We start from the raw sequence: 21,715 nt of genomic DNA on the forward strand, positions 1-21,715 counted from the left end.
CCATTATATTCTATTTTAGTGTTGTTGAACTGGAAGTGTATCCACATGCAACAGTTTTCCATTAAAAAAAAAAAAAATAATTGTGCAACTGACCCATTCAATTGTTTGGGGATTGCAGATATCCATGTACAGGCCCTTTTGGACGTATGAATATTTCAGTCAGAAACTTGTCTGCAAAATATCTGCCATAAGTAAACATGCCGTAGCCTTTCCAAAAGGGAGCAGTAATGGCTGCCTCCTCTGCTATGTCCTATCTTAGGTGAGAGATAAAAGCGTCCACCTAATAAATATTCAGCATTATGTGGACATTCAGGCTGGGGAAAAACATACTATATTTTGGTCTGTATTTTTAGCCAAAACCAGGCATGGAACCAACACAAACAAAAACACAGCAATTTTCGTTAATGGATTAACAAATGTTTATTGAACATGAACTTTTTTTTTAACCTTTTTTTTCCTGAAGAGCAGGAAGGTAAGTGGGATATATGGTCTGCCATACATACTGATTATACACATAACAATGGCCTGCACGTAATGCCATCACAAGCACTAGTCAGATGGCAAGAAACAAGGGGGAACAATACCTTATCACTTCATACAATAGTTTCCACTTAGTGCTAGAGAAAAAAACCCTCTAAAAAGTAAAAAAACAAATGTATTTGTGAGACTATGCAGGTCAAACAACCCTCAAATGGTAAAGAGCAAAGACACGGATCAGGTAAATGTGCATGTACATAAATAATACAATAATGAATACTGATTGTTACAAGTGCAGAAGTTTTTTTTTTTTTAACTTTTACACTTTTAATTTCCCCTTAGGGCACTTCTACAAGCAACCATTTGAATGATTATTCAATTTAGTGCATTGAATATCAGAGATCTGCTGCCATAGGCAGACATTATAGGTAGATCAGTTTCCACAGCCACCAAGGCCTTTAGAAGGCCTCTGGCTGCCATGATAATAGATCACAGGGAGCTTATCTGAAAACTGAACCAATGACTGTTTAAATCCTGCTGTCTGTTGTGACAGCGGCATCTAACCAGGTAAAATAGCAAGCCATTTCATGCCTACTATGAATAATGGCTCTCAGCTCCTGAAAGTAGCTGGGTTTCCCATGGGTATGGAGCAGGCTTGTGGCATTGGTTGACCACAAGTGATGAAATCACTTTAATTAGTTGGTGCTTGAACTGTGAGACCAGATTCAGCCAAGCCTCCTGAGAAGGAAGAGGGAGGGGGTGTTGTCTGGGGAGAGATGGAGGAGTTGGAGACAATACATTATTGTGAAGTTCTTACATTTTTAACTTCCTGTTGGATAAAGCATACTAAATCAAGTGAAATTAGTGATAACTAGAGATGAGCGAATCGGGTTTGAGTTGATCCGAACCCGAACTTTCAGCATTTGATTAGCTGGGGCTGCTAAACTTGGATAAAGCTCTAAGGTTGTCTGGACAACATGGATACAGCCAATGACTATATCCATGTTTTCCACATAGCCTTAGGGCTTTATCCAACTTCAGCAGCCACCGCTAATCAAATGCCGAAAGTTCGGGTTCGGATCGAGGCTGTATCTGAGGCTCCCATTCCCTGAAGATTTCGCTCAGCCAATCAGTGCATGGCCCCACCAGAGTTACTGATTGGCTGGGTGGGACATCCGGTAGCCTCAGATGCAATCTCATAGCAAATGACAATTTAGGATCTGCAGTGGATTTTGCTGCAAACTTGCAGTGTTAAATTCACTGTGGATCCGTCCTGTGTGAATCTAGCCTTAAAGTGTCACTGTTATTTAAAATATTTTTGCAGAAATCAATAGTACAGGCGATTTTAAGAAACGTAATTGGGTTTATTAGCCGAAAGATGCATTTTTATCATGAGAAAACAGTTTGAAGCTCTCCCCCGTCTTCATGGTTCTCTTATGGAGAGGGGAGAGGTGGAGGGAGTTGAGGCACCAAAACAGAACAACAAAGAGTTAATTTACAGCTACATCATCTGGCTATCTCCTCTGACAGTCAGCACTGACCTCTCTGACCTCTGAATATCGCTTTCACACAGCTCCCACTGTGTAATCCTTTGCTCTCTGCTGGCGACTAATCTCCCCCCTCCGCTCTCAATAGTTTACACAGGGGAACTTCTGATGAAAAAGAGAAGAGATTTCCTGATAATGAGCAATGAATAAGAGAGAGAAGGGAGGGGTGGGAGCTGGAGAAAGTCTTTTTGAATGCAGATAATGGCATATTTGCCTAATAAACCCAATTACAAAGTTTCTTAAAATCGTCTGGACTATTAATTATTAATTTCGGGGGGGGGGGCGTGCGTATTAACTTTACCATAGGCCCCGGGCTGGTCACCAAGCCTGATTCTCCCTACACACACACACACACACACACACACAGTAACTATGGCAGCACTAGTGTGGTGTTCATAGTACAGGATAGATAATATCATGGTGCACTGAAACTTAAAGCCTTTTTGGGTGGCCATGGGCCCTGGGCTACTGCCTGAAAAGCACCTATTATGGTCCGCTATAAAATTGTAACGTATATAATTATAGTAGTGTTTCTTCCTGGTGTCTTTCTGCTGATTAAGGTGAGGGAGGCAGCAAGATTCCCCATGAGCTTTGCAGTTAAATATGGCTTCCTTAAAGGTCAAGTTAGATTAGAGAATAAATGAGATGGATAGGGTACGCCTTGGCAGTAGGGATCAGTCTTGATGGTGGTTGTAGTTAGGAGGGTCAGGTCCAGGCCTTGCTTTGCTGTGCCCACTGTTACAGACTGAGGTAAGGGACATTCAGTAGGAAGTGTCTGGCATCATAGTAAAATCTGTGTTTTCTTTATTCCTTCCCTGTAGACTAGAAAGGGTGGAGCAAGAACCCCTGTGCTAGGAATGGCCAATGCAGTTCTCTTAGGTGACACTAGATGGCGCTAAAGCCTCTAATAATGAGCTGATTATGTAATTAGTGTGGTGATTTGTTGACAGGGGATATTTACTATATGACCACTGCAGAGATACAGAGTCTGTATGAGCTCTAGGATGAAGTTACATGGTGGCCAGTACAGGAACAGAAGCCAACATACACAGTGCAGCACCTGCATTATACTCCCTGACCAATGCTATTGTCTATCCTCCGTGCTTCCTGATTGGTGGAGCTGTATACAGACATTGATAGGTCCTACTGTCTACATATAAGCAGCCTAATGCGAATATAATGGGAGCACTATGCGCTCTTTATTTTACCCCATTTCCACTATGCGCCTCAAGCCTCATTTTGACTCTCCTCGGTGATTGGCCCGCGAGCGGCCGCCGCTGAGTTTCCGTTGGTGGTTTCCTCTAAACCCGCCTACTTCTCTGAAACTGAGGAATCTTATTGGCTGCTTGGTATCATTACCCCGAGAGAAACTTCTGGAAGGGTAGCCGGCCTGGCCGCCATCTTTGTATCGTTAGACCTGACGGAGTGCAGAGCTGGTGAGTGTACAGCCGTGTAGTATTTGGGGGGAGTGTAGAGTAGTGGTGGTTGTGCTGAGGCAGATATGTGTAACGTATTGTAGCCGGTGTCCGTCGTGTATCCGGGATAGTGTATATAGTGGCTGTGCAGCCGGTGTGGGGAATGTGTGTGTGTGTGTATATATATATTTATATATATAATATGACGCCACTATAGTGTTTAGTACAGGGGTAGGGAACATTGTAATCAAATATAATGGGAGTATTAGTTTTGCAGCAGCTGGAAAGCGAAGGTTCCCTGCCCCTGAGCTTGCTCTGTATACAATGGGCGATTACTGTATATTACCTGACTGCAGCTGCCGGGAAAGGAACCTCACTCCGATCCCAGCAGTTTGGATTGTACAGCTCAGGGTGCAGATGGGCGGCCATGGGGTGCCAGGCTGTTGCTGTGGCAGCTGGGGACATTTTGAAGACCATTGTCATGTAGACTCTGCCTCAGACAGACATTGCTGTCAGTACAGAGATCAGCTAAATGCAGTACCGTAGTATTGTGTTGATTTGTGTAATCTATCAAATAATTGTTTATTAAAGTCCCAGAAAAAAAATACATGACTAAAAATATTTAAATAAAATCCTCAGTCCTCTGCCCGAGTTACTAAGGTGCTCACTTTTCAGTAAATCCAGCAGGTCTCAAGCTGCATAGAAATGTACACCACCTCCGGAGCTGGTTGCCATCATTTAGGGCTTATTCCAAGTACGAGCACCATGGACGGGGAAGCCCTGTAATGGAGTGTTTTGCCACCCGCCATGATGTATCAATATCACAGAGATTCAAACTTTTTTCCCCCTTTCCCGGCATGATACTGATACATCATGCTGCCCGTGGAAACACTTCATTACAGGGCCTCCTGGTCCATAGCGCCTGTAGTTTACGGGATGTGGGAATAAGCCCTTACTCATTCTAGCGGGTGTAAATCATGATAAATTAGGTGTGGCCGGAGGCCACCTTGCCGCACCTCCTGCCATTCCCAGCAGCCGAGCAGGGCACTTGTTGGAGTTTTGTTATAGAATTCACCATGTGGTATAAAAGGACATGTTAAAGGGGTACTCCGGGAAAGGGCCTTTTTGATGTATTTCCCTGGACACATTGGGCCCTGCAAGTGTCTGCGAGTGCAATCTTGGATAGATTTCTGGCAGTGGTCAGGTCAACCCCACAATGTAACTTCATTCACTTCCATTAGCTGCAGAGCAACACAATGATATTTTATTTAAAACATGAATAAAATAAAACCCTGATGCGTTTCGGGTACAACCCTTAATCTGCCGTGATTAAAGGGGATCTCCGGATAAGAAAAACTTGTTTTCTATTAAAAGTACATTAAAAGTTTATATAGATGTGTCTATATAATGTATTAGCGTATCGGTACAGTTCTGCCACCCTGGTAGCTGATAGAAATCCAGGAAGTGAAAAAAATGGCCTCTGTGCCAATCCACATTGTCTCCTGCTCCTTCCGCTCTCCCCCCTTAGGAGACAAATCTTTCATGCCTCTGTCTCACATTGTGTGTGTTTGCTGAGCACAGGCTGATGATGCAGACAGGGGGCAGGGCGTGATGTCACAGGAGGCTTGGCTGGATCCCCCAATCCCCTGAGTGATTCACCATCTCTGAATGGCCAGAAGCAGGTGCAGCACTAATTTTACTGATTGTGATGGGTGGGGGACTGATGATCAGCTGAGGGATAGCATTGCATTCTGGGAACTGATCAACCAGGAAGGACAGAAACACAAAACAGAACCAACCCCCCCCCCCCCCCCAAACAAATGGATTTTTGGTAGTTTCAAAACTGGCATAGACAGGTAAGTAATGCTATATGCTTCTGCAGAAGTTTAATTTTTTTTTAACCTCTACCTGGAGTTCCCCTTTAAGGGTTGTACCCGAAACGCATCGGTGTGTTTTTATTCTTCAGTTTTTTTTATTCATGTACTAAATAAATTTTCGACGTTTTACTGGAGCTGTGGATTCCACTCCTATTTTTCCTATTGCTTGCACCGGGACATGGCACAAGTATTCTCCACGTGCTCCTTCCTAAGCTGATGGCATGCATGGGACCAGCATTATGGGGATGAGCTGACCAACCAGTTTTTCATGAATGAACAATGATATTAAGCCACTAAACCCACCTTGTGATTTGCTGTGTAACCATAATTATGTTTCCTATGTATTTTATATGTAGTATCTTTTGGCTATAACCCTGTCTATTGGCCAATTACTTATTTATGATGATTTTCTGCAGATCAAAAACCCACCTGTGAACAGAGATGGCTTCCGATGACTATGATATCGTGATAGAAGCAATGCTGGAGGCCCCATATCAAAGCCAAGAGAAAGAGGCAAGTAGCATTATTCTTAAAATTTAATTCAATAGTGGTAAAAAGCAACAGGCAACATAAATAGTGTAAAAAAAAAAACACAGGGCAAAAGGAGAAGAGCCGGCAGTGCTGTCACACACCCACAGTATGCTTAGATTATCCAGCTAGTGATAGAACTTGTGGACATTGGGTATAAATGGTGCTCAGCTCAATGAAAAGCACGAGCTTGTAGAAAAATGAATGATAAAAAAATATGTAAATTGTTTTACTTTATTCCACAATACACAGTGCATGGGTAGAGGAGGGTGACAGTGCTGTGCTGTGTGGGTGGGACCGCTGTTTTCAGGCAAAATCCGCTTTCTCTGGCCTAAGGAAGCAGGTTTTGTCTCATCCACACAGCACAACGCTGTCACCCCAACCCCCTCTACCCATGCACTGTGTATTGGGGAATAAAGGAACAGTATGTAAGCATCTTCTTGGTGCAGATCTATTCACTTCTTTACAGGCCTGTGCTATAAATATTTAGTGTCATTAGCTTTTCTCTGTTACACTGGACAATCCAGTTAATTCATATAAAGTAAGTTGCTATTTTATAGTTACATAGTTAATAAAGTTGAAAGAAGACAAGAGCCCATCAGGTGCAAGCTAGAGAAACCCTACTGTGTAGTTCCAGGGGAAGGCGAAAAGCCCTATGATGCTTCCTTGGCTGCAGGGGACATAACAGTGCTGTATACCTACCCTTCCCGCTCTGTCTTAAGTGCTATTCCCCGGCCTGCCTGCTGTCTGCCACTGTCCACTTCATCAGAACTTTTGCTGATGTACCATGTGAAAGTGATGGCTCGGCATAGACAGTATAAATGTTGGCAAGATTTGAGGTGTCTAAAGTGTACGCACAGTTTCAGAAACTTTTTTCAAATGTCATAAAGACATGACAGAAGTTTAGGTCACAAATGTTTTAGGTGCTGAGGCTCCCCCATACGCCCAACCCACCATCTCTGAAATGAAGAGACAGAGGTATTTGGCAGAGCACCGTGGCTATTTTGCTTTTTCGACTCTCCTCAGAGAAGCAATTCTTGAATGAACTTGCTTACTTTTCTGTGAGTCTATACACTGCTTACCTCACCATACTTGGACCGCTGAACGCTGCTTCACAGTGCTTAGCTGAGGTAATATCCCCTTTGTTTCAGCCATCTGTTTGGATGCGACTATGACGTGTCAATAGGTTTCTGATCCTGGAGGTATGCTTTAGGCTTTCAACATTTTTTTCTTTTTTTTTTCTTTTGCGCTTCATTGAGATTTTCTAGAAAGAAAACACTGATCCCACAGCAATGCTACTCCTGTTCTGCGCATGTGTGGACAGTAGTTTTAACTCCATAGGAACGTCTTATTGGACTCTTATGTAGGAAAAGCTCACATGACTGTAGGTTGATGACCATGAATAATAATTTTGTCTCCCGGTCCTTCAAATAAACTCTGTCACATACTCAATAACACGCTGCTCCCTTTCTTTTCATAGAATCTAGCCCTCCCTGCCCTGCTCAACTGGGGAAGGGGCTTGAAAACTTTCTGACGTCAAGACAAGCAACAGGATCAAAGAAAAGATGTTTCTTTTTGTGTGTTTGAGGTTTAGTTTCTGCTGTTGCTTACATTTATTTATGTCTCTAGAAGTCTCTATGAAAAAACAAAAACTTGTGAACTTCTCCCCAAATGTTGTACATAACTCGCTGTGTTCTGCCACTGTATTATAGGTTTAAACTAGAGCATTCATACCATACCTTTTGAAAGTAGTCTTTGTGTTTTCATTTCCTCAGAAAATCAATGCCAGTGGCCGAGGGGCTGCTGCGCCCTATAGCCACAATGCCTCTGTGCCTGAATGCCCACCCACTTGCTTTTTCATAGACTGGCAGAGCTCAGCATATAGAGCCAACAGTAATGCATTCAAGGTGAGCTATTGAATTTGTGGCCTCACCTGACACATTCTCAGCGTCTGCACTGCCAGAAGGACACAGCAGAGAGATCTGTTAACATCTCTCAGGACCAAGCACAGCGAGGAGTGTAAGGAGTGAGGCTATGGGTGAGCATGCAGGCACAGTGGCGTTATGGCTCTAGGGCACAGCTAATTCTAGGCCACAACCTCTCTGACACTTTCTATAGGTTAGTAAACAGTGTTTTCTGAGAAAATAGACACTAAGAATACTCTTAGAGGTATGGTAAGTATGCCCTTGTTGTTGAAATCTAGAGTACAGTGCTGAGCATAATTCTAGATGACTGATTCACTTTATGGAGGGATTAGTACATTTTATATAAGTTACCTCTTATATTAAAGGGAACCTGTCACCCCCCCGTGCCGGGGTGACAGGCTCCCGACCCCCCGCTACAGCCCCCTATACTCACCTGATCCCGCCGGGTCCCGTTTTTGGATCCGGTCGGGTCACGGAGATATCAGCCGCTGCAGCCCGGCGCGCGCGCTGAGAGATGAGTCCAACACTCATAGAGAATGACGGGGCACTGGACTCTCCATCATTCTCTATGAGTGTTGGACTCATCTCTCAGTGCGCGCGCCAGGCTGCAGCGGCTGATATCTCCGTGACCCAACCGGATCCAGAGGCAGGATCAGGTGAGTATAGGGGGCTGTAGCGGGGGGTCGGGAGCCTGTCACCCTGGCACGGGGGGTGACAGGTTCCCTTTAAAGGGGTCTAGACCAAAAAATTATGTTTACAATAAATCTACATGTATAACTTCTACAGAAAAAATACATTTTATCAGCAAGCGCAGCTTTTTTTTTATTGTATAGCAAATGCGCTATGTAAAACTCTGAGTAAAACAGCAATTTCGGCTAATTTAGCTTGTGTTTTTGCAACTCTTGCATGATTTTGAGCCTGATTTGAAGCAATTGTGTCTGTGTAGCTGCCATCTATGCTGCATTATTTCATTGCGTAAAATCATAAAGCAATATGCCCTCTGTTTGCTCCAGGCCGAGGAGTTTGAGAGTCAAGATACAGTGGGAAATTAACCCATAATTACTAATTTATGTATCAGGTAAGGTGTATATGTGAGGTATACTCTTCTGATCTTATTCATTCTTAATTAAAGGTCACTTCAATGCAAAGACTTTACGTAGGTAGACCACTGGTTTTATAATTTCTCAAATCCCCTTTTATAACTTTTATTTTGATAATTGGCTAATAAGTTTTATGTTATGTCTTTTACTATTCTCCCACCTCCTCCCCCATCTTCCATATTTTTCTGTCTTCGGACCTGCCTGATCATCTTGTGTCGGTGTGGCATTTTTTTGTTGGGATGAACAGGATGAAATTCCAAGTAGAGAGACAAAGGACCAAGAAGGCAGCAGTCAATCAGGACACAGTGGCAGTCATTCAGGACACAGCGGCAGGCACAGTAGCAGCAGGTAAACAAGTCATTTATATTTCATGGAGAAAACTGTGTTAGAGATTTTCTTTGTTTCAGAGTTGAAGGGGTTATCCAGTGCTACAAAAACATGGCCACTTTCTTTCCGAGACAACACGACTCTTGTCTCCAGTTCAGGTGCGGTTTGCAATTAAGCTTCATTCACTTCAATGGAACTGAGCAGCAAAACCCTGCCCAAGCTGGAGACAAGAGCGGGGCTGTCTCTGAAAGAAAGTGGCCATGTTTTTGTAGCGCTGGATAACCCCTTTAAGATTTGCTGTATATAGGATATAAGAGCCAAGTTATTTTGGTGTTTTAAAATCGGCTATATATATATTTTTTTTTTAATTACACTCCCTTTATAATCTCTCCCTTTATACAGTTGACCACTTAAATGGGGTATATGGCAGAAGTGGAATGGGAAAGGATAATACTTATCTTTAAAGGGAACCTGTCACCCCCCCCAGTGCCGGGGTGACAGACTCCCGACCCCCTGCTACAGCCCCCTATACTCACCTGATCCCGCCGGGTCCCGCTTCTGGATCCGGTCGGGTCACGGAGATATCAGCCGCTGCAGCCCGGCGCGCGCGCTGAGAGATGAGTCCAACGCTCATAGAGAATGACAGGAGAGTCCAGCGCTACGTCATTCTCTATGAGCGTTGGACTCATCTCTCAGCACGCGCGCTGGGCTGCAGCGGCTGATATCTCCGTGGCCGATCGGATCCAGAAGCGGGATCAGGTGAGTATAGGGGGCTGTAGCGGGGGGTCGGAAGCCTGTCACCCCGGCACGGGGGGTGACAGGTTCCCTTTAATTTAGTTTAGTTGAGTATTCCATTTTCTCATGCAACCAGTTTAACACAATATCATGACCATGACACATAAAGGGAATCTGTCACTAGGTTTATGCTGTAATAAAATAGGACAGCATAAACTAGTGACAGAAATGCTAAACAGATCAGTGTATTATTTTGAGCTGTTCTCCTAATATGCAGAAGAATAGGATTTTTGCCAAACCCCTCCCCCCTCCAGCTGCTGATTGACAGTTGAATTCCTATACACAGCATGGATAGATAACTGCCAATCAGCAGCTGGTGGGCGGAGTTTTGTTTCTCATGACAAGACTACTGGGCTCGTGCTCATAATGGAGAGGACTACTTATCGTCCATGTTATCCAGGAGGTTATCTCTGAATCAGCTGCACAGAACAATTTAAGTGGTGCGTCATTCTGTTCAGCTTCTCTGTCACTAGTTTATTCTACCCTGAAATAGTTCAGCAGAAACCTACTGATAGTCTCTTTAAAGGGTCGTTCCTGGCAAAACAAACTGATCTATCCACAGGATGGCTCATTAGTCACTGATTGGTGGGTGGGTGTTTGCCGCCTCTACAGGGTCTGAAGCAGTCTTTGTTCACTGTGTTGTGGCGGGGTCTGGTAACTGCAGTTTAACTGCTGTTTACTTGAACAAGAGCTGAGCTGCAGTTATAGGTCCCCTCTGTTACACATTGAACATAGTCATCTGCTTCCGGCCCTGTTCAATATGTAGTGTGGGCGCCTAACCGTAAACAGTGACTGAGCTACCCTGTGGATAGCTCATTATTCACTGTTTTTTTTCCAGGGAAGCCCCTTTAATCATACAGTGTTTACACTTACATAAACCTTGCTTAAAGCTGTACTCGGGAGACTTATGAAACCAGTTGGTTCGAAACAGTTTAAATGTTCAAACTACTGTACTGATACAGCTGCATAGCTTTATCAGTATAGTAGCGCGAACAACTAAACTGTTTCGGACCTACTGGTTTCATAATTAATCATAATGCTGGGAGTTCTGTGATTATCAATAAAGATAGAAAATTCCTTATTCTGTGTGATTCTGATCTGTAGCACATCTTCCATGCATGGACTGTAATCACTGAATGTGTGAATGCCCCCTTAAAGTCCTATAGATCCTTATTTATTTATTTATTTTTTATTTTTTTGCAAACTCCATGGGCTTTTATCTACAGGATCTTTAATGGGAACCATTTAGGCCAATTGGGCTGATATGGTTCCCTGGAGCCTTGTATACAGCTCCTGAGCAGCCCGTGGCACTTATGGGGATGATTGACAGGGAGAGAGGTGCGTTACTGGCCTCTCTCCCTGTCGGTGATCTTGCAGAGAGCAGTGACTAGACACAGGGGAGAAGCCGCCCAGATGACTACCCCCCTGCCTCTGCCTGCTGTGCGTCCCAGTAATAAAACCTCATTTACTCCGATATACAGCTTCTGTTGCAGCCACGGCCGGTATGTGGCAGGGAACCATTTCAGCCCAATTGGGATGATTGATTCCCTTTAGTGACCATTGGGTTCTTGGATCACCTCTCTTACCAAGGCTTTCCTCTGGATTACTTGGTTTGGTGGAGTGGACAGCTTTAAGAAGATCCCTGGTTGTTTCCAACTTCTTCTATTTAAGAATTACATGGGCCACTGTATTGCTGGGAGCTTTCAGTGCTGCCAGTTTTTATTTCTGAACTGTATGGGCAGTTGTTTTTTTTCTCTCGTTGTGTGTTATTTTTTTTTTTAAGGGGTTGTCTAGCGAAAATCTTTTTCTTTCAAATCAACTGATTTCAGAAAGTATACAGATTTGTAATTTACTTCTATTAAAAAATCTCAAGTCTTCCCATACTTATCAGCTGCTGTATGTCATGCAGGAAATGTTTTATTTTCAGTCTGACACAGTGCTCTTTGCTGACATCTCTGGCTGAGATAGGAACTCTGTCTCGGTTTTCTATGAATCCCCATAGAAAACCACCTGCTCTGAAAATTCCTGGCTCAGCCAGAGATGGTGGTTTAAACAGCACTTCTATTTGATGAAAGACGGTTTGCTCGCTGCCTCTTTTTGACCAACTGGTCAATGCCGACTCCCTTGACAGTCACAGGGTCATTGTGACTAAGGGACTTGCAGAGGTCTGAGACTGTTTTTACAGTGCATTATATGAATTACTAAGCGACATATTACTTGGTAACAGATTGTGTACATTGATTTCGGAATTGTCAGAGACGACCAATACACACATGACTGGACATACAGTCGAGACTGTTCTGACTGACATATGTACAGACAACCAATGACTGGTACTGTGCTATTGTATATTTGTATATAGATTTATTGAAGACCCTTTTGTTATGCTAACTGCTAGTGATTGCTAGTGATTGTTAACTAACAGTGGCTAGAACTACATTGATAAATTGAATTGTTGCATTGAAGTTGAGTATCTGTGTGCAATACCAGAGCAAACATTTGCACCTAAAGATGGGGGGGGGGGGGTTTAGGACCTTGAAAAAGTATGCCTGCAAATAAGCAAGTTAGTATAAAGTGCTAGGTGGCATATTTATAGTCTAATCTGTGTTAAACTTCAGAAATATATAAATATATAAAAAAAATATATAAATATATAAATATATAAAATATATAAATATATAAATATATAAAATTATTTTTTTTGTTTGTTTTTTACACTAGTTTCATTTAGGTCAATTAGGATTAGTTAGGTGCTTCAAAAACCATTTCCACTACATGTAGATTGTTAGATGTAATTGCAGCATTATTTACCTTTTACCAACAAAAAGATTCTTTAGGGACAATTTGCACTCTCTGAAAGACTAAACAAGTAAAATCTTTAGTATTGTTATGAGGACCTGTTTACTGTCATGTATCAGAGGGTTAAAAAGTTGGCAATCATGTGTCTCTTCTTTACCAGCAGAAAGAGGAGTCGAACTCGGAGTCGTGATCGGAGCCGCGATAGGCGTAGAAGGTAACTGCATATGTTTTATCTAATTAGAATAAGCAATTTTATAGTTTTTACATAAATGAATCAACTTTTTTTTTTTTCTTTTTTAGCCGTAGTCGGAGCAGGGACAGGCACAGAAGAAGGAGCAGTAGAGATAGGCACAGAAGTCGTGAACACCGATACAGAAGCCATAGCAGAAGCAGGAGGTACAGCTCTAGGAGTCGTGATCGTAGTCGACGCCGCGAAGACCGTTCAAGGCATCGCAGTCCGGGGTTAGCTTAAATTATAGCTGTATATTTATAAACTGTGATATTTTTATTTAAAAAAAACTTAAGCCAGTGCTGCAACGTTTCTGTCTCATCACGCTTGAGAAAGGTCTTGTGATGAGTCAGAAACTTTGCAGCACTGGCTACAGTTTTTTTTAAATAAAAATCAGTTTTCTTCACTATACGGAGGTGCCGCAAAGTCTATATTATATATAATTTCTCTTTAACTGAGAATACTTGTCCACGACAGCAATAAAAAAAATAATTTGTTTTCCTTAAACAGGCGACGTTACACACGCAGCAGGAGTCGCAGTCCTCCTCGGCACAAAGAAAAAAGCCCGCTCAGGTATTTGTTAAAGCTCTACAGAATATGCTTACTGTATGTTGTATGTGCCTGTAATGTGCTACATAGTACCACAGGTTTACAGATAAATGATTCAAGCAGCACATGTTGTTTTTTGTTTATAAGCGATCAAATACTGTTTTTATTTTAGTTGTAGATGTAACTACTCTAAGTGCCCGTGCACACAGAGCAAGAGCGGAGCAAGAGCCTCCCTGTCCTAATGACACTCTATAGGAGGCGCGCGGCATTCCTCAGCGGACAATTCCGCCACTCTTGCTCTGTGTGCACGGGACCTCTTCCTTTGCTGTGGGGTTAACTGTTGGCTAATGCATATAGTTCATATTAAATGCAACTTTAAACATGTACACAATGCATGTCATACCTGTAGTTGGGTACTCACTGTCCTAATGCTGGGTTAAGTGCAGCACAGTGTATCATAGCTTTGGGGTACTTTGTTATTTGATTAGGAGATAATTGGCTTAGAGACAGTGCACATTCTGTTCTAGCTTTTTTTTCTTTTACAATCCAGCAAAGATTGAAACTAAAATCTAAAACTCTCATGTCTTTCCTTTAGGTCACCTGAACCTAATTTGACTCCTGAAGAACGGGATGCTCGGACAGTGTTCTGTATGCAGCTGGCTGCACGCATTCGTCCACGAGACTTGGAAGATTTCTTTTCAGCTGTTGGCAAAGTAAGGATCCTATTAGACCGACCGATGACGGCCCAATGAATAATGTAAACAAGCGCCGTTGTGGCAGATCGGCCTCATTTATTTGAGCCTTTTACACGGCTCGATAAACGCTTAACAATTTTACACAATTGTCAGCTGTCGGCCACGCATCGTTATTACACGTAGTGATGTGTGATCGGCAACCGCCGATTTTAGGTGAGGACCAAAAGATACGATCAGCTGATCGTTATCTCTTACACTGAGTGATAATCGGCCTCCGTGTAATAGGGCCCTTAGTCACCTATTGAATATTGTTGAAATATCTACATTTGTATCTTAACATGGCCTAACGTTTTAATTATGTTTCAGGTACGGGATGTAAGAATAATTTCTGACAGAAACTCGCGCAGGTCAAAGGGCATAGCATATGTTGAATTTGTGGATATCCAGTCTGTGCCATTAGCCATTGGGCTCACAGGGCAGAGGTTGCTTGGTGTACCTATCATTGTGCAGGCTTCACAGGTAACAGGGCAACATCTAAAATATATATATATATTTATATTATATTATATTATATTATATTTTTTTAAATTGATGTAGTATTGTTGTGTAGCAGAACTCTTTGATTTAAAATTCTACTTGTATTGAATAATCTGGCAGGTGATATATAGTATAGGATTTATTTTTATTTAAAGAGGATGTACCACCTGGTATATCCTCTTTAACCTGAACCCACGGATCGATCAGTGCCGGCACGGGGAAGCTGGTGCCGCGGCCGCGGCCTGTTTTTCGGACTGCCGCCCGGTTCCCTGCACGGCACCGTTCGATCCAGCGGTACCGGCCGGTGCTGAAGCACTGGAGGTCGGCCGGGCCACCCACAGTGGGAGGGAGTTACCTCCCTTGTATGACGCGGCTCCATTCATTCTAAGCGAGCCGCGTCATACAGGGGAGGGAATTCCCTCCCACTGGGGGCGGCCCGGACGACCTCCAGTGCTTCAGCACCGGCTGGTACCGCTGGATCGAACGGCGCCGTGCACGGGAATCGGGCGGCGGTCCGAAAAACGGACCGCGGCACCGGCTTCCCCATGCCGGCGCCAATCGATCCGTCAGCTCATGTTAAAGAGGATGTACCGGGTGGTACATCCTCTTTAACACCTACCTGAGCACAGTCATAAAAGAAATAAACCTGGATAACCCCTTTAATTTAGGGTTTGTGGCTATATTAAACCTTGGCAGCATGATTTAAGTCCTACAAACAGCCATCAAGTCACTGTTCATCCAAAAAACAAGCAAGTAACCAATGAGCAGATATCCAGTACATAGATTGTTACTAAATCATTGGCTGTGTAGTAAGGGCAGACTTATTATACTCCAGAAGACAGATATGCTTCAGGAATTGATGCATATAATGATCCGAAAGTATTGGGAAAACTAGTGTTACCTCAAAATGTTAAAACCAATTGAGTAACAGATTGAAGCCCGTGTTAAAGCAGTGATGGGGAACATTCGGCCTCCCATATGTTGCAAAACTAGAAATCCCATCGTGTCTGGACAGCCAGAACTTTGGCATTGGCTGTCCAGGACTTATAGGAATAGCAGTCTTGCAACAGCTGGATGGCTGGAGGTTCCCCATCCCTGTGTTTAAAGGGTTATCCAGTATTAGAAAAGCATAGCTGCTTTCTTTCTACAGAAACATCATACCTGTTATGTTATATATGGTGTTACAACTCCTCTTCATTGACTTTAATGGAACTAAATTGTAGTATCACACCAATACTGAGGGCAGAAGATGGATGAAATTGGCTTTGTTGCATTGTTGGTAACACCTTTTAAACGTGTGTCCCTTTCTGTTGTGCCATTATTCAAACATATAGATTTTTGTTTAGGCTGAGAAGAACCGCCTGGCTGCCATGGCCAATAATCTGCAGAGAGGTAATTCTGGACCCATGCGGTTGTATGTTGGATCTTTACATTTCAATATCACAGAGGACATGCTCAGGGGAATCTTTGAGCCTTTTGGAAAGGTAAGTAACCCACTTCATTTGCCTAATAAATAAGATTAAAGAGATTATCCAGGCTTAGAAAAACAAGTCCACTGTCTTCCAGAAATAACACCGCTCTTTGTCCTCGCTTTGGGTGTGGTTTTGTAGCTCCGTTCCATTAAAGTGAATAGAGCTTATATGTAATACCACACAACCTGGGGACATGTACATTCTGTCCTGGTTTTAGCTTACAAATGCTGATACAAAGTACTGCTGTGTTTAAAGTGGCCATGTCTGATTAAAAATTTGCGGTGATATTTATTTATTTATTTATTTTATTTTTTTTTACAGATTGAGAACATTCAACTCATGAGGGAACCTGAAAGTGGACGCTCCAAAGGCTATGGTTTTATCACTGTAAGTCAAGGTTATATTGACGTTTTCTAACACGCTGTCTTAAATTGTCTGTAATGCAAAATGCTGGGCCTTGCAGAAGGTTATTGAGAAGGATATTTATTAGAGCAGTCTCCAACAGCTCACATAGGCTTACAATACTCTCCCAAATGGTTCCCTTCGGTTGCATGCCTCAACCCAGTTATTACTGACCTGCAACCACAGTTACCACAACCAACCACCTTAACCAGATGACAACCATTTTATTGCTGTATCACCCTTTGTAGTTGTTGAGCATCTTTATTTTATGAAGTTTACTGCCATTGCCTTGTCATTTTGCCTGTGTTTTCCAGACATGTTTTCTAAATGTCAATTCAAAATTCTCTTGGTCACTAAGGGGTTAAGGTGTGTTGGGACAATATAAAAATTGGCAGTCTTTGTGGCTTTTAACATAGAAACCAATAGATTAAACACTAAGGCCATGTTCCCACACAGTATTTTGGTCAGTATTTTGCAACCAAAACCAGGAGTGGATTTAACACACAAACGGGCTCTGTTTTCACACTGTTGAGATTTAGTGGATGGCCGTCATTTAATGGCAAATAATTGCTGTGTTTTTAAAACAACGGCCATTATTTCTCATTAAATGACGGCCATCCACTCAATTTCAACAGTGTGAGAACATAGCCTTTCTGTGTGTTAAATCCACTTCTGGTTTTGGTTGCAAAATACTGAGTAAAAATACAGTGTTGAAACATAGCCTAAAAGTGAAAGTCTTTAATAGAGCTGCGGGAAAGAGAACCTTTTCATTGTCTTTTACCTCTGGAAGATATTGGTCCCTAAACCTTGCCAATGCTTATTCTACCTAAAGGAGACTACAGCAGAGCTCAGTACCTTAGTAGAATAAAATCTACAGAGTTTATTCTGCTCATTAGGACAGACTGTAAAGGGAGGTCATTCATATTAGTCTGGGTTAGCCCATTGTCTCCTCACTCTTGGTTGGTATTGCTTTCAAAACACATTGACACTGTCTTATGTAGCTCGTTTGTGATACAAAGCAGAGAATAATGCTACGTTCCTCCTCCAGTTCATAGATGCAGAGTGTGCACGCCGGGCTCTGGAGCAGTTAAATGGATTTGAACTGGCTGGTCGACCCATGAAGGTTGGTCATGTGACAGACAAAGCAGATGGCAGTACAGATGTCTCTTTTCTGGATAATGATGACCTTGAGCGAAGTGGCATTGACTTAGGGGCAACTGGACGATTGCAGCTTATGGCTAAATTGGCAGAAGGTAAATAAATAGTGATTATTACAAGTATGTTGCCTTTAAAAAACATCAAGATGACTGTTTACAGATCTTCAAACTTGCATTTATTTAGTAATTTTGGTCTGTAGCTCCTCTTGTGGGTTACCAATACTTATCGGCAGGCATAATATTGGCTTCAGGCTCCTGTAATGTTGTAATTCTGTTTTTTTTTTTCCATTATCAGGGACAGGTCTGCAGATGCCTCTTGCTGCACAGGCTGCTCTTCAACTAAATGGAGCAATTCCATTAACTGCCCTGAACCCTGCCCTCTCAGGTACATTATTGACTTTACATAGATCTTTATGGCAAGCTGCAAGTATGACTGCTTGTTAAAAAACATATGTTCAATCTCTTTGTAGCACTTAACCCAGCTCTCAACCTGGCGACACAGTCTATCCCCACACAGTGCATCCCACTTTCGCACCTCTTCAACCCCCAATCCATGTGAGTAGTATTGCCAGTTTTTTGTCTAAATTTGGTTTTTTGTTTTTTTTTTTTTTTTTTTTTTTAAATAAGTACATATCCACCCATGTTCACTGAGATGCTATGTTCACTATTGACCCTGGCATCTAAGAAGGGTAAACAGCTAGGCTCTGTGCTTGGAGCAGGCCAAGCTCGTAAACCTGCTGACATAATGTAACCTTACATGCTGCGTAGCACAGTAAATAAATTACGGGAAACCTGAAGATTGACATGGCCAGGGGTGACTAAAATACGCTTTCACTTGTCTAGTAGCCTCATAGTTCTGGGTCACAAGTGTATTTTCTTCATTTTGTTTTTCTTTCTTTCCATTTCCAGGTGAATAAGGAACTCCAGAATAATTTGAGACTTACTGTACAGACCTTGTAGTGATTCTCCCCATTTCTACTGCTGGGTGAAGGAACCCTGAACCAGTCGACCCTTTATTTTTGTAAAAAAAAAAAAAAAAAAAAATTGCGTTGGGTGGAAAAAAATTGCTGTACTTTGAGGAAAGTGGTCTTTTGTACATATAATTAAATGCTCCTACACTTATGCCTCATCTATGATTACAGTTCTTTCACTATATACAATACAGTTTTGTACATGTTTGTTTTCCACTCTTATGGTAGCCTCTAGAAATGTTCCTCCTCACACACATCTGTAGCCTTGGGATATGGAATTAGGGTTGGAATTGTAGATTATGTAAATACTGATCCATGTAGATGGGCTTGTGCAATCTCTGTGCAGATTTGGAGGTTCTTGTAACACGCCAGAGAAATGTGCTGTCATCTGGTGGTATATACAAACTGGCCCCCTGCTATGATCCCTGTCTGTTATGTGTAGTGCAGCTCATCAGTGCTTCCCTTTTGACTCCTGAATTGTGTTCTCAAGGGTGTTACATTAAGCTGTATATGTATGTGGAAGACACAATGACATTTTACTATAGGTAGCAATTTCTACCTGAAGTAACAGCAGGAAACCATTTGGTCATGTGAACAGTTTAACCCATTGTTTTATGCTCCTCTTTATCCTATTTGCATAGTCGACTATAATTCCAGTCCATTTTTAAGAGGTCTTTAATGTTCTGTGTTGTGTTGTTGTCCCTCCAACCCCCAAAGTAAAAAGTGTTAAGGATGTAGTGAAATATGGAACAATTGGCAATTGTTAACATCTACCTGTTACCTACCACGTATGCACTGTGTCTTTCTACGACTGTGACATCTTTCTATGTGAGTGCTCTATCCTTTAAATATGTATGTTAGTCTACCATCTTGTATAATAATTCCCCCAAAACATAATAGATTTTCATTTATTTTGTAATGTCATTTTTTTTTTATATTTGGTTAAAAACTTAAATAAAATTACTTGTAAATTATTTGTATAAGTTCATGATTTTTACATATATAATATTATAATATATATATATATATTTAATTTTTTTCCTTTTGCTGCCAAGATAATTTTCATTTTTAAGAGGATGTACTATCAGGTACATCCTCTTTAATCTGACCCAGGGATAGAATGGCGCCGTCACGGGGAAGCCGGTGCCGCGGTCCGTTTTTTGAACCGCGGCCTGGTTCCTGGTACGGCACTGTTCTCCACTGGCCCGCCCCCAGAGGGAGGAATCCCCCGCCCCTGTATGACGCAGCTCCATTGATTCTAATAAAGCCGTGTCATAGAGGGGAGGGAACTCCCTCCCACTGTGGGCGGACCATCCCACCTCCTGTGCTTCAGCTCTGGCCCGGGACCCGTGGATAGAAAGGCACTGTACAGGGGAACCGGGCCGCGGTTCAAAAAACCGACTGCGGCACCGGCTTCCCCGCGACGGCGCCGTTTCATCCCTGGGTCAGATTAAAGAGTATGTACCTGATGGTACATCCTCTTTAACAAACCTTATGACAAGATGTAGACAAGCGGCATGATGGCAAGATCAGACAAATTACTATAGCCCATACACCACAATAGCAAATACACAACCACTGAAGGGATGACAGACGCATTATGTTCTTGGCAGTGAGATAGTTAATAAAATTGTGCTGGAACTTCTACTACTCCAGTGCAGGTATAGCTTCCTTCACCTGTAGCAGGCACAGGTCCTACCGAAATTATTAAAGGGGTTATGCAGCAATACAAAAACATGGCCACATTTCCCCCTCTCTTGTTTCCATTTCAGGTGTGGTTTGCAATTAAAGGGGTACTCCAGCGGGGGGCACTTTTTTGCTGGGACCGGGGAGGAGGTGGCTGAGGGAAAAGACGTCCACTCACCTCCCCAGTTCCAGCGGCGGGTCCCGCACTGCGGCGCTCCGGTGCCCAGTTCCCGGCTGCTTCCTTGTGTCTGACGCGGGCCCTAGACGTGACGTCTCAGGTGCGCTCAGCCAGTCAGTGAAGGAGGCGGGATCCGTTTCAAGTCCGCTCAGATCCCGTCTCTGTCACTGACTGGCTGAGCGAACCTGAGACGTATCGTCTCGGGCCCGCGTCAGACACCAGGGAGTGGCCAGGCACCAGAGTGCCGTGACGCGGGAGCCGCCGCTGGAACTGGGGAGGTGAGTGGACGTCTTTTGCATCAGCCACCTCCTCCCTGGTCCCAGCAGGACTGCATGGGGGTATTTGCGACAAGCGTACTTGTATGCCTGTCTTGATAAATTCCCCCCAAAGTGTTTTTTTTTTTTTTTTTTTTTTCTCCTCAGTTTCTGCTTAAGACCTAAAATACTGTGTGTGAATCCAGCATTAGAGTTTATTTGTACCTGAAGCAGACTAAAAGTTACTAGTACTGGATCATGAAGTGGAAAAAATATATGACCAGCCAGTTACATGCAGAAGGGATATTCTCTCTGTTCACATTATCCTTTTGTGCCATTCTTTGTATACTAGTTTTTTGCATATGAATATAGTTTGGAAGCACATAACTTTACATAGCAAAGGGTTGTATAATTCCAGCAACATCTTATCTTAGACAAAGATACGTGACCATTTCAATCAATACGTTCTTTGCTCTTGTATGTCCAACTGTCAAAAAGCAGCATGTTATAGTTTACACTGTGTATTATGACTTGTATGTTTGCACCAAAAATTGTACCGATTCCCAATCAGGAGAATTCAGGCAAACCCTTTAAAAAAAAAATTAAAACTTCCCTTTCAGGATCCATAGCTATTTTTGGCACTGAATACATTCATAATACAGCAGTATGAGTAAGCTTCAGTCTGCTAGAAGGGGAGCTGCAGATAATTAGATTTGTGTACCAATGCTACCCACATATTGCCACTGAAATGTTAGATAATTATTCCAGTTAATTTTAACGTGTCCTCTGATGTTA

At 42.6% G+C, this 21,715-nt stretch overlaps 1 protein-coding gene across 5 annotated transcripts; it reads left to right on the forward strand.

The window, feature by feature from the left end:
- The first annotated feature begins 3,326 nt into the window (after positions 1-3,326).
- On the forward strand, positions 3,327-19,776 carry RBM23 (RNA binding motif protein 23). Of its 5 annotated transcripts, none has more exons than XM_069961620.1 (14): positions 3,327-3,460; positions 5,733-5,829; positions 9,117-9,217; positions 12,954-13,004; positions 13,091-13,252; positions 13,530-13,592; positions 14,164-14,281; positions 14,630-14,782; positions 16,147-16,284; positions 16,594-16,659; positions 17,723-17,927; positions 18,127-18,216; positions 18,302-18,386; positions 18,741-19,776. In XM_069961620.1, exons 2-14 carry the CDS (start codon positions 5,758-5,760, stop codon positions 18,742-18,744), a joined length of 1,308 nt encoding a protein of 435 aa, XP_069817721.1. In that variant the 5' UTR covers positions 3,327-3,460; positions 5,733-5,757; the 3' UTR covers positions 18,745-19,776. The 5 variants fall into 5 exon arrangements, with proteins under 5 accessions (XP_069817721.1, XP_069817720.1, XP_069817719.1 ...); XM_069961618.1 differs by having other exon boundaries at positions 3,328-3,460; positions 12,951-13,004; XM_069961623.1 differs by lacking the exon at positions 3,327-3,460 and adding an exon at positions 7,325-7,421 and having other exon boundaries at positions 5,738-5,829; positions 12,951-13,004.
- Positions 19,777-21,715: the final 1,939 nt, after the last annotated feature.

Source organism: Dendropsophus ebraccatus, chromosome 3 (assembly GCF_027789765.1).
Source record: "Dendropsophus ebraccatus isolate aDenEbr1 chromosome 3, aDenEbr1.pat, whole genome shotgun sequence".
Taxonomy (NCBI): domain Eukaryota; kingdom Metazoa; phylum Chordata; class Amphibia; order Anura; family Hylidae; genus Dendropsophus; species Dendropsophus ebraccatus.

Bases quoted from the DNA above. Each gene is read 5' to 3' on its own strand.
- RBM23 (XM_069961619.1), top strand. From the start codon at position 5,758: ATGGCTTCCGATGACTATGATATCGTGATAGAAGCAATGCTGGAGGCC. The intron at 13,005-13,090 runs GTAACTGCATAT...TTTCTTTTTTAG, and splicing joins AGCCGCGATAGGCGTAGAAG to CCGTAGTCGGAGCAGGGACA. The intron at 18,217-18,301 runs GTACATTATTGA...ATCTCTTTGTAG, and splicing joins CCTGAACCCTGCCCTCTCAG to CACTTAACCCAGCTCTCAAC.